This window comes from Magnolia sinica, chromosome 9, assembly GCF_029962835.1.
Source record: "Magnolia sinica isolate HGM2019 chromosome 9, MsV1, whole genome shotgun sequence".
Lineage (NCBI taxonomy): Eukaryota > Viridiplantae > Streptophyta > Magnoliopsida > Magnoliales > Magnoliaceae > Magnolia > Magnolia sinica.
In genome coordinates this window covers 90,592,885-90,605,935 of record NC_080581.1, presented here as the reverse complement: position 1 = coordinate 90,605,935, position 13,051 = coordinate 90,592,885, and the positions used below count along the sequence as shown (strand labels likewise).

Below are 13,051 nucleotides of genomic sequence, written 5' to 3'. Positions count from 1 at the left end.
TTAATTTTTTTTCGTTCATGATACATCTAAACTGGTATCTATTATCTGGACAGGTTAGTTTGAATTAATTAAAAGCCATGAATAATAAAATATCCTTACTTCCTCTTGAAAGGTTGTTATGTTGCTCATTTTGAGATCCAAACCGTTTATCTGACAGGCTCAATACTGGATGGGATTGGGCCAAAAGGTATCTTAGATTGAAATATTCTGACCCTTTGATCAGCTGCCTACAAAATGGACGGTTGAGGAAGAAGCACAACCACCATTAGCATTTAGTCAAAGATCAATGAGCTAGTGGGACCATGGTTTCACAAACTGGACATAGATCTTTCATGCTTCTTAGATGGACCACACCCAAATGATGGATGGATAGGTTCTTTCAATCTTGGAGATTTTCAAGCATGGTCCATTTATAGTGGGCCCCACTAGATCAAGGCTTTGTGACCAATCAAATCTACTTCTGTGTTATGAGTCTTTTTAATAAAATTCAACCCTTTTGATAATTCTCATGTCCTAATCTTAATTAATAGACTTGCATTTTTTGTGAATATTTTGCAAAGCAGGTATGTTGATTTTGTCAATACTGTTTTAAAAAAAATCAGATCCATTGATCAAAAGGTCTTGTACGCAATTTGGAATCTTCTGCTGGTAATGCGTAACATAGGGTTGGATTTTCTGTAGTCAGTTTCCTAACAGACACCTAATCTAAATTGTCATAAGCTTATCAAAACTCAAAAAAATCAAACTAAATCCAATGAAAGAACAGAAAATTTGCAATTTCCGGAAGTGCCAAACGCGTTTTGAATTCAACCATTCTATTTAGTCAAGAGAATGACAAAGCTAAAGAAATTTAGAAAGTAATGTATTTTAAATTTCAGCATATTTTGAATGAGAAATGAATAATTATCGTGGTTGATGTTATTGGTCGAATCTAGTTGACCCCGCATCACATCCGAAGGTACTGCACTTCAATGGGAAGAGGAATGACACTGGGTACACCGGTTGTGGCCGGGACCCCCCGATGCACTGTCTCATATATGGGATATTTTTTTTTTTTTTTTTTCCGGTTAGCTTGTTAGTAAACGCCCATGTCGGTACACACACTCGTGTTAGCTACCCCCGCTAGGGATCGATACCAAGACCTCAAGTGTTGAAACGAGGTATCTCCACTCAGTCTGCCATATATGGGATGCCTGACTAACGAAAAGGTGGGCCACAAACCATGATGATCGCATGGTCCAAAAATTAGGCTGATCTACTTACTGAGTGGGACCCAACATCAAATCAATGGAAAATAGATAGTTTGAGTCATTGTACTGGTCCCACCACCCAATGAGTGGATCAGACTAATTTGCATTTTAGGTGATTATCATGGTGTGGCCCATCTTTTTCATGGATTAAATACTCCGTACTTGTGATATGTTAGTAGGAAAAGAATAGATAGATGTGAAGTTCACATATAGCCATTGCATGTGATCATTTCTCATTTTGAACTCCCATGTAATCAATTATATAAAAGACTAATATCTTGTTGTTTCATAAATATCACTGATATATTTAAGATCTTTCGATATTTCACTGAACATGAATCAAATGATACTATTGCAAATTTGCAATAAGATTGTGAGATTAAAAAAAAGAAAAAGAAAAGAAGAAGCATTTTTTTTGTTTTCTTGTCATTTTAATACAAATATTATTTTAAAGTTAAAATAAATCATTTATCTATATGTTTAATGGGTTATACTAATGTCTCCACCTTCATGGGATTGTTGCTTAAGTGACATGTAGGTTTCCCGATCATCAATCCAGACTAAACATTCTTTTGTATGATTAGGAAAAACAATGGTATAAAAATCATGCCAATCAGATAATCTAAGCATATGATCAATAGCATGGAAAATGGACGGAGCAATATTTAATATAAAAAATAGGTTCAATTATTATCTTGAGCTGTTTATTTGATAAATCCCACTTTATATTACTTATGATTCTAAAATAGAAGTTTGGTTCCATAATTCTAACCACGCCATCCATCATGGTAGTTGCAACTGGCAACTAGTAACCTTTCTCCTCTCTTTGGACGTTAAAGATTTATGAGCCATTTTAAACTAGGTAAGACGGGTATTTGATTCTTACATGGCTTTTAGGGTCAGAAACTAATTCATGTTAGGTTATATATTTGGATGTACTTTAACAAATCTCATCTTATCTTCCGCTAGATAAAAAAGATGCTCTATCATCCTTTGGAAGAAAACATTTGAATTATATATTTTTATGAAGTCAATGCATGAAAATCCCTTCTCTTTGAAAACTTTCTTGCATAAATATGTCCAAACATGCCCTTTATGATGTATATAACCAACGGGGGTCATGATCTAGGTCATTCACTAGATTGGTCCCACCATGGATAGAGTATGCTCAAAACAAAATAGATAGGAAGATTATCTATCAATGATGGCTGATATCCTCTTCTATAGTACTCCATTTGAATGTTTGTGAGCAAATAGATAGGATTGTCTAATTATTACAATTTCACCTAATGAATAGTCAAATAACTACATTTTTATGAATAGGGTGTCGATGAATCAAGCTAGGGCAAGGCTCAAAAAAGGCTAGGCCAATGCTAAGATAGAGTGAGTTAGATTAAGTCTGTCTAAAGCCGACCCTACAAGTTAGAAATAAATTACATACATGCTAGATATACAAGTAGTTTGGTTTATGATTAGTATCATGCCCTTTTAAAATAAGTTTATTTATCAACCAATCATATATATCATTCAATTATCTAATATATGTCTGGACTTAAATCAGTGCATTGATATATCATTAACTAATTTAAAATGGGATCCATTATATCATATTATAATAATAACTTTCTTAAATATTAGTATATAATTTTATAATCTACTTACTAATACCTGTCTCATGAAACATGCGCCGGAGCAATGGACTGGGCTTTATTCACTAAGTTATTAATTACTGGCCCTTGATCAAGTTCTAAATGTAGATTTCAAGCTCAAGCCCAGCCCTCGGATCAAGTTTAATAGCGTAAAGTAAAGCCAAAGGCTAAACCTGCACATGCAACACATCTAGACGTGCAAGATCTATCATCCAAGCCATCCATCAGGTGGGCCTCACCGTGTAGATTCCATCCCCTATCAATTGGGCAGTCCCACTCATCACTGGGACTACACTTTATGTGAAAAGGAACAAAGGTCAATTTTTTCTAAGCCGTTCATTGATATCTAATATTGTGGCCCACATGATGGATAGCTTGAATTTTGCACACTTGTTCCACTCTGGCACACGTAGAGGCGTGTACATGGGCTGCATTTTACACACATGAATTGCGTATTCTTTACAGATGGTGGCAACCACTTATTGGACGGATCAGATCTCACACACGTGTGCCACATTTGCAGATTCGTGGAGTGCATGGCCTACCTGCCACACCGTGAGGGCTCACCAAACCTCCAATAAGAATTGAAGGGAAGTATTGTAAACTCGGCTGTACGTAACACACGCTACCCTCAGGCTTTAGTTTACACTTGTGGAGTCCACATTTAAATGATCTGGACCGTTGATATATTCGGACCCATATTATATTAACTATTCCTTAAGAATCTCCAAAATCAGATGATCGTAACCACATATCTTGGGCTTTTCCTCAATGCAATAGGGAACGTTGTCTTTCAATTCTTACTGGTAAAGTAAATGAATGAAGGGTTAGGATCAGTGGCCCAAAGATGTATTGAAAGTATAGATCACTTGATCATGGGACCCACTTGGATAAAACTGAAAACGGGAGTATGATGAGGCTATACATGGGCGTGGGATGTGTACCGGAAGTTAGAGATGCGGCATGAGAAAGGTGAAAAATGGATAAAAAGTCAAATGATTCGTACAAGCATTGCTTTCAAGAGCTCACGAGAAGATGTCAACATACATTTATAAGGTGGGGATGATAAGGTAGATCGCGGAGCACTGGATTATGGTAGATCTATCTCTCTGAAGTGCACTCATTGGGAAGATGATGCATCAATCAGATCCGTCCATCTTTATGGACCTGTGATGGATGATCTGTGATTAAGATCCAATTTTTCTTACCCATCATGTAGTTTAAAATATTTCTTCAGGACCATCAATTTTAGGGGAAGTTATGGACGGATGGGATAATCGTAATTAACTTTAGTTTGATTTATTTTTCATCTGAAGTATGGGGAACTAGATGGACGGTCCAGATTGATTATCCATCCTGCCATGCTTGCTCTGGAGAGATGGGTGTACCTTACCCTGGCACATGTATGATGAGCTGTTTTAAGCTGATAGGCTGATCTACATAGCCATCCAAACCGTTCATTCCGTGGGCCTGAGTGTGTAGATTGTCCATTGCTCAATTAATTGGTAATTTCTACTGAAATATTCACCAGATCGAATCAGATCAAACCGACGAGTCTGGGTGATTCCTACACCGTTTATCTTTTCTCCAGGTCATCTACAAGGTGGGACCCACCTCATGCACGACTTGAATGTTAAGCACGTGTGCCAGATGCTGTAGGTTTGGATGTGGTCGACTCGGTGATGGGATTGTGAGTGACTCAGTCTGTCACTACCGAGTGACTCGGAAATATTTCCTTTTGTATGCACATGAAATGCTTGTACACCTGCAAGCAGTTGTATGGGAAATTAACCTACAACCAGTTTTTAGTAGCATTGTACGTTCTAAGATTACCATATTTTCAAGTACAATCTGAAAGAAAACATTCTGAAGGCATGTTGTGGGCCCCACGTCAACCGTACATCAGATCCTTCCCGTCCGTCCATCTTGTTCCCCCTTCCTCATGCTCACCTTTATGCAATTTTGGGACCCAAGATAACTATTCATCTGATCCACTCCGTCCATTGTGTTCTCCCCATCAAGATCACATTAGAAACCAAAATTCAGGCTGATAAAAAACTTAGGTGGGCCACAAGATAGAGAACATTATAAAGTCATGGCTAAGATCTATGAATTCACATGGTGTGGCCCACGTGGGTATTGAAATGGCCTGATATTTTGGTTTGCCCCTTCATCCTAATGGTACACACCTGATGGATGGATTAGATTCGATATATACATTAGGGAAGATTTTATTGGTGTGGCGTCGCCTCCCAACTGCTCCTTGTGGTGTGGCCCACCTGAACTATAGGTATTCACGTGATTTTGCTCCACCTGAGCTTTGGAGTGGTCCAAGTCTCAGTTCGTCCCTTTATCCTTGTGGGACCCACCTGATGAGTGGGTTGGTGGCGTATACGCAGCACGGTGGACCACAGCTTCCATCTGGAATTTATTTATATTGGTGGTCCCTCTCCCCAATATCCCCACATTTCCCTTTGGTGTGGCCCACCTGAGTAATAGATCAGGATGATTTTTGGAACCCAAGCCTAAAATGTGGGGACCCATCTAATAGACGGGTTGGATGGTGGTCCAATATCACGGTGTCCCCTTTTATAGTAACCACCAAACAGACGGTCAGAATCGTTTGAATCAACGTGATTTTCGAGCTACACTCCATTGATCAGTGGGCCCCACCGTAGACAATGCAACCCTAATTAACTCAGGCTCGAGTCGTCTGATCTTGAAAGTTTTCCAAAGACTTTCCCGGACTTTGAAAAGAATGCGTGTGATTCTCATGCGTTGACCTTGACTTTACTGGGTCAACTCGTTTTACAACTCGTTTGACTGACTCGGCCGAGTCATCAAAGACTCTATGAATACTCACGTAAGTCGGACAGATACAATCTTTCTAAATCTCAGCTGGCATGCACTAATGGTTGAATGATCAGAACCGTTCATCTTACGGGAACTGTTACGGATGGGCCACTGTTCAAAAGAGTACACCAAAAGCCCATCCATGGTAGTGCTGAGCAGATGGACGGTTACCATCATTCCATCATCTCTTCCTGTGGGTTCCGTAGAGCGATCACATCCAACTACATTTGGCGAGATCCAAGCCTTCTATTCCGTGGCCCATCCTATCCAGATCATCTGGCCGAAAATAGGGCCGGTTGACTCCTAAGGTATACCACATAACACCGGAAAAAGATTGAACGGTTACAAGAAAGATTTAGTATAATCAATGCTATCACGCATGTGAGATATCAGCACGTGTGGTCGCATGCATGTAGCTGAGTCCTATAAGTCAGTGGATTTAGTAAATCTCGGTTTCCAAATACCAAAGAGATTCAATCCCACTAATACAGGAATTCTACCGGATCAGTACACACACGTGCACCCTATCTACACGCAACTGCATCTGGTAAGATAAGAAATCAGAAACATGTGGAAGATCCAAACAGTCAATCAGGTGGGCCATATCGTGTAAATGTTATCATCCAAAAAAATGACCACTTTACTAAATAAATGTGCCACAAATGAAAGGATAAAATATAATTTTTCTTACCATTCATTTATTTTATTTCTCTGTGGCGTATCTGATGAGCGAAACTTCCAGAGTTTCCGTATAGGAAATCTATTGAGTGTGGCCCACTTGATGGATTGCTCAGATCTTGCATATTTCACCTACAGTAGCATCTACTTGGCAAAGTATTACACAGTACTACAAACACCATCCTTCTCAGTATCACACAGTATTACAAACACCATCCATCTCCGTAAATAGAAGTTGCTGTAGACAAGCAACGTGTGGCCCACCAAGATGATGTCAGTGAGAAATCTACACCATCCATCTGTTTCTACAGCTTAATTTAAGCACACCATTCAAAAAACGAGGCAGATTTAAAACCTAAGTAGACCACACGCGCTCCCACCATGATGCTTATATGCCATCCAAACCATTTATTAGATCAAATATTAATTAGATTGAAAACTTCCATGGCCTATGAATGTTTCAAGGGTAGATGATCTATCTCAATTGAACATGAATTGTTTGGAAGCGTGCATTTGATATGCATGGGAATCCATGCAAATTGAAATGGATGTGATTTTGGTGTGAATCCGATTCTAATTCACACCAAATACACTATCTTAAATGCACTAACTTTACTGATTCACACTAATTACCATTGAATACATGCTCCCAAATGATCTTAATATGTTACACTTAAATGGTTCGAATTCTACCATATATTTTGATGGGCCCCACATATCTTCCTCCTACAGTAATTTCCTGTTGGTGGGGGCATAGCCATACAAATGCCATCAAATCACCCCTAATCTCATCACAAAACTCCTGGAAAGGAAAGGACACTTTCAAGAAAAGTAGGAAACTGCTTGGTGGGCAGTTCTTGACCTTACCCTCATATCTTCTTCTTTTGGGAACCTCCACCACACATGTGCAATGTTCACACACTTAATTGTGATTAGGGATTTGTAACTTTTGGCCCACTAAAAATGGTCAGGTGGGCCCACTCCAAAGGGGCAAATTGGCCATTACAAAAAAAAATTTAGGACCTCAATGCTCCACCACTACATGTGTGCAATGTTCCTACAAGAAAAAATCTAGGCTATGTGTATCTAAGCTTTTCCACTCACCTAGTTGATTTTGTAAATGTTATCATCAACATCATCAATCTGGACCGTCCATTAGGTTGATCCTACTCTTCTTATGCAACCTTCCAAAAATCACAATGATCGGATCATCGTAACCATCCATTTAGTGGAATCAATCATTTGACGGACAATATTGTTCTTTATGGATAGGTCTCTAGGACCATCCGATTGCTGTGATTTTTATTGAATAGTTAGAGAAGAGTAGACTGGACATTATGGACGGTTCAGATAGATGATGTGGATGCAAACTAGTCCAAATGCAACTAGGTGCATTGCAAGGTTTCCATACATGTCCTCATTAAGATCAGAGAATTGTTACTTTTGGCCCACTAACATGGCTAGATGAGCCCAACCTATAGGGGTAAATTGGGCATTATAAAAAACCCAAGTGGGGTTTGACCCTAGGGAATTGTTACCTTTCACCCCCCAAAAGTGGTTAGACGGGCCCACCCCACAAGGGTAATTTGGTCAATTACAAGATACCCATATCCTGATTTTCTACCTCCACCACATTGGTATTTGCTGATACACTGAATTGTTAATGTCTATCCCCTTACAAGGGCAATTTGGTCATTGGGTGATTCTCTGTTCTTAGGCCCACAAGCTGAGTGATCCAAACCGTTGATGATGAGATACATAGCTGAATTGTTAATGTCTATTCCCTTACAAAGGCAATTTGGTCATCCTGTGTGATTATCTGTTCTTAGGCCCACTAGCTGAGTGATCTAAACCATTGATGATGAGATACATAGCTGCTGGAGGATGACTTTGAAGTTTTCAACGAATGGAAAATCGTCCGGAAATTGACTGCTATGGAGCGGTCCATATTCAAAGCAACATATTCAATGACAGAAAAAAAGAAGAAAAAAGAAGATGTACTGTGATAGGATACCACATGAATACAGCCACTGAATCTAGGGTCACTTTCAGGTGATCCAAACCATTGATCTTGAGTAGATAGACGGCTGATGGTGGCTGCATAAATTTTTTTCGAGATGGTAAGATCTCGTACTTTCAATCAGTGGCCCAAGAAACAACAGTTAAGGAGATTATCCATATTCATAAATGATCAATGGGTGAAATACTCTTTTTTGATATCCATCATCAGAACAATGAGGCCCATGAAATCAACGGTTTGGATCACTCAAACATGCCCCGAGATATATCTTATAACAAATATAGGTGGGAATGTATGGTGGCAAACCATAAGATAAGCTTTCCAAGACTTACACTAGTCAGGGAAGCTCCTTCCACCCCTTTGAAATTCTCAAGTGGGCCCCACCCAGATAAGGGAAATCTAGTCATTCAAGAAACTGAGAAAAGAGGGTTGGAATCTTCAACTTTATGTGGGTGAAATATCAATTCCCCAAATTAAAAATTATATTATCAAAGAGATATGCTCCAGTGGTCCAGAGCAATACAAGTTACAGTGCTCCTTGTTGCATTGGAACCAACAGACAGTCAAATCCATTCATTCAGAGTCTTCAATAGGTCCAACCCAAATTTCAATGGCTACCATGCAAACTTCACATCAATCCGACAGATATTAGCCATTGATCAATGGATGGAAGGTCAAGATTGTTTAAACCAAAGTAGGCCCCACCAACAATTTTGCTATGCCATATCATGGATTGCTTATGATTTTAAAGAATCACTTTTCTTAGGCACTTGTAGCTATCCCATCCATGGCTTGGATCAGATCATCCAATTGGTGAAAATTTTAAATGGTAGTTCAGGAAATGTATTCTGGATTTAATAGACGGTTCAGATTCATCGATCTGATAATTAGAGTGGACCAAATCAACTTAGGAGCACCATAACTTAGGGTGCACTTGAGAGTGCTGAAGCATTTATCATAAAATGCTATATTTTCAACTTCCAATTCATAGCAAAGCCAAAAGTCTATGTACATAGAGCTTCTTTACAATATCCTGTCCACCTTTCAGAGCCGTTGGATCTTCTTTTCATCACACAGCTGCTGAATGACAAAATGACAAGAATACCCTCCAAATAAAGGACTTCAAAAAAAAAAACAGAGAAATTGTTTCACACTGCTATTGAACTGCACCCCTACACACACTCATATTTGTAATTAGAACAGAGAAAACAGAACTCAAAACCCAAAATTAGGATTTTTCAGACCCAAATTACTCAATTCTAGTAATGAATTTCACTTACTGAATTGTGTTAGTGAGATACATACTCCTGATCAAGGCCCATTGTCTGATCATCATCATCTGTGATCATCGGCGGCAGCTCATTGAGGTCGAATTCAAGAATCCGGTGGCCTGATTTCGTTCCATCGTCCTGTAATGCAGCCGATCGGCGGCCTGCCTTCGTTTCATCATCCTGTGACGTGATCGAGCTCGCCGGCGGCTCGGGGTGGCCACTCCAATGGCACCTCTGGTGGCCACCGAGGGCCTGACCTGAGGGGAAGGACTTATCACAGATCTTGCACTGGTGAAGTGATGCAGCTGGCTTTGGCAATTGATCATGGGACCGCGGCGAGCCACCTGAGTAATCGGCAGCTATGATCGTATTGCCGTCGTATTCGAGATCGCCGCCGACGTCGTTCTTCCCTTTCTTGTGGCTGGCTCTGTGCCCACCCAATGCTTGATGAGTAGAGAAGCTCTTGTTACAAGTGCTGCAATAGTATCGCCGTGCTGCTGCCAGTTTCTTCTTCGATTCGGTCAGAAGCTCGTCGGGAACTGTCTTCAAAGCTCTGATCTTTCTCTGCTTCTTCATTATCTTCTTCTTAATTACATTCGACCCATAATTCAGCTTCTTCATTGGTCTGTTGTAGTTCATGTTCTTACTCTCTGATTCCTCACTGTTCTGGTCTTCATCACAGAACCCATCTGAATTTTCCAACTTAGAATCCAAATTCATCAATTTAGGATCACACCCATCTCTCAAAACATCGATTTCTGTCTTCTTCAACAAGAATTCTCTGTTTTCAGCTCTGAATTCCTCATCTCCCACCTTCCTTTTCTTCTTCTTAACTGAGGACAATTCAAGAGGATCTCCCTTTGAAAGCATCAGCAGATTATATACAGCGTCGGCGATTGATTCCTGCAGTTCTTCATTTAAATTCGGATTCTCTGCAGCTGCGACAGGGACTGTAACTTTCCTCGGTCTTCTTGCAGTCACAGGCCAGCTGGACAGTGATCGTAAGTGATCGGAAGCAGAGCTCTCCGTCATCGTATCTGAATCGACCTGATCATCCAAATTCCTGCCTGCAGAATCGGATCCTGCTGGAGATGAGCTGTTTTTAAAGATCAACGGCGGGTGAATTCCTCTCCATGGCCTATCTGGATGGCATCTCATGTGACCGGAGAGCGATTTCATAGACATGAACTTCTTCTCGCAGACCGAACATATGAATTTTTTCTCAGTGGACGACATTAACTGATCGTTCTCTCTTTCATCGAGCTTTTCATCGGCTACATTGTCAGCATCATCTGCAAAATCATTATCTCGATCATTCTTGAGCTGGAAATTGTCTACTCGATCAGAACCGCCAGCTCTCACACGACAATCCAAATCCTTTCTGGCGAAGCCGACATCGTCATCACATCCATGCCGCTGATAGGATTTCAGATTCTTAATCTTGAGCACGAACTTTGCATTCTTTTGCTTTCTCTTCTCAGGAAGAGATCTCTCATCCGAACCCGATGCCGTTTCCAACTCTTCTTCCATCTGATCACCAAAAAATTATGATATTTTCCTTTCAGATTACGAAATCTCTAGGGATTTGAAACAAAAACCAAAATTCCAGACGACCCAATTCAGAAAAACAGCTTGGGTTTTGAAATTTCAGAGATCAGTGATCGAAAGAATAGAGGAAAAAACAGCAACCCAGCTGGAAAAAACCTCAAAAACAGCTAGTCTTTTAATCTGAGAGATCTGTAAGAAGGAAGCCCAAAAAGAAAAAACAAAACAAGAGCCCAGCTGAAGAGAATACCTTCTTGTTGAGTGATAGAGACGTATGAATCGAGATGAGAGAAAATCTCAGCTACCAAGATCAGAAAACAGCTCCTTCCTGCAGATTTCTTCCTCAGAAAGATCTGAAAAACAGCTTAATACGATCAAAGACTGAGAAAATACAAAAACCCCAGTTAGGAAAAAAGCTCCAAGAGAAACCCAATGACTCAAATCCCTTAAAACCGACCTCTCTCTCTCTCTCTCTCTCTCTCTGTTGTGAAGCTTGCCTGTCACGTTCTAAAGCCTCATTGTATTTCTATTCTTGTTCTTGGTGTTCCAACATTCTGCGGACTACTGAAGCTAATTCATACTCAGCTGGTTTGGGCATGCTAAAGGAAGATCTGAACCGTTCAATAGATAATCCGTACTAATATTAGTGACCCATTTACTCTAGTTTCCAGTCATTGGGTAATGAACGGTCTAGATTGTAAGTCATCTTTTGAATGGTTAGGATTATCTTTACATAAAAGGAAAACCGTTCATGGTTTATACATGTGGAGGATGTGCTTTTGAAGGTGGGTGTTGTGCTGACCGACGTGGCTTACCTTGCGGACTACAATTTCACTTCAATAGAGCAGTTCAAGAGGTGGGGCCCACCTAGATTAGATAAGGGTACAATGTACGTTACTTTACAGTCGTTGGATAGTGAACGGTTTGGTTTGAGGCAATCTTTTCAACGGTTAGGATCATTTTTATATAAAAGGAGGGCCGTCGATGGGCTTCTATGGTGGAGGCACGAGGTTTTGAAGGTGGGGGTCGTGCCGATCGACGTGGCTTACCTTGCGGAGTACGGCTTCACTTCTGTAGTCCGCAGGACTACCTATCATTTTAGATTTTACCTTTTTAATAAATTTCCTTTCCTATTTTGCAGGGGAATTTTCCTTCTTCGTAGCGAGGCGGTTCCTCTGCAACTGCTTCGAGAGTAAGCTTCCCCCACAATGTGCTACGGTGGGACCCACCTGAGCTTACGTATGTCATCTAATCCGTCCATCAGGGTAATCCCACTACTAGATTTCGAGGGCCCACAAAATCAGACCGATCCAACCATCATGATTTCCACCATAAGAATTTGGAAGTTTTTGGACGGTTGTCAATTGTTTTATTTGGTGGGACCAATGTGTTGTTTAAAATCCATCCAATCCATGAATTACGTGAAAAATATCGTGATAAACCTATTCCCAAAAAATCATCACATAAAATAAATATTTGGACCACACCATAAAAAAAAATGGAAAACCATCCAAAGGCATACAAATTCATGTAGAGGCCTACTTGATGGTTGGATCATACTGATTTTTTATTTATAAAGATTTCACGGTGGATATATCCTGATGGACTGTTTTGATCATATCAAACATCTATCTGGGCCCCACTTGTAGAACTTTTAGAGTAAGCTTGATCTCATGTACTGTACACCAAGTTACTTCAGTAGGGCGAAACTACGGATACCGACTTCGGATTTTGTTAGGGAGTAGAGGCGATATAACCGGAATATGGTATAGCAATCGATCTACC

The 13,051-nt window shown here is 40.1% G+C and overlaps 1 protein-coding gene across 1 annotated transcript; it reads right to left on the bottom strand.

Moving 5' to 3' along the window:
* Positions 1-9,401: 9,401 nt before the first annotated feature.
* Positions 9,402-11,743, bottom strand: LOC131256056 (zinc finger protein ZAT4-like). Its single transcript, XM_058257085.1, has 2 exons — positions 11,517-11,743; positions 9,402-11,251 (listed from the first exon to the last, which is right to left on the bottom strand). The coding sequence occupies exon 2, from the start codon at positions 11,249-11,251 to the stop codon at positions 9,740-9,742; it is 1,512 nt and encodes a 503-aa protein (XP_058113068.1). The 5' UTR covers positions 11,517-11,743; the 3' UTR covers positions 9,402-9,739.
* Between the last annotated feature and the right edge of the window lie 1,308 nt (positions 11,744-13,051).

Bases quoted from the DNA above. Each gene is read 5' to 3' on its own strand.
- LOC131256056 (XM_058257085.1), bottom strand. From the start codon at position 11,251: ATGGAAGAAGAGTTGGAAACGGCATCGGGTTCGGATGAGAGATCTCTT.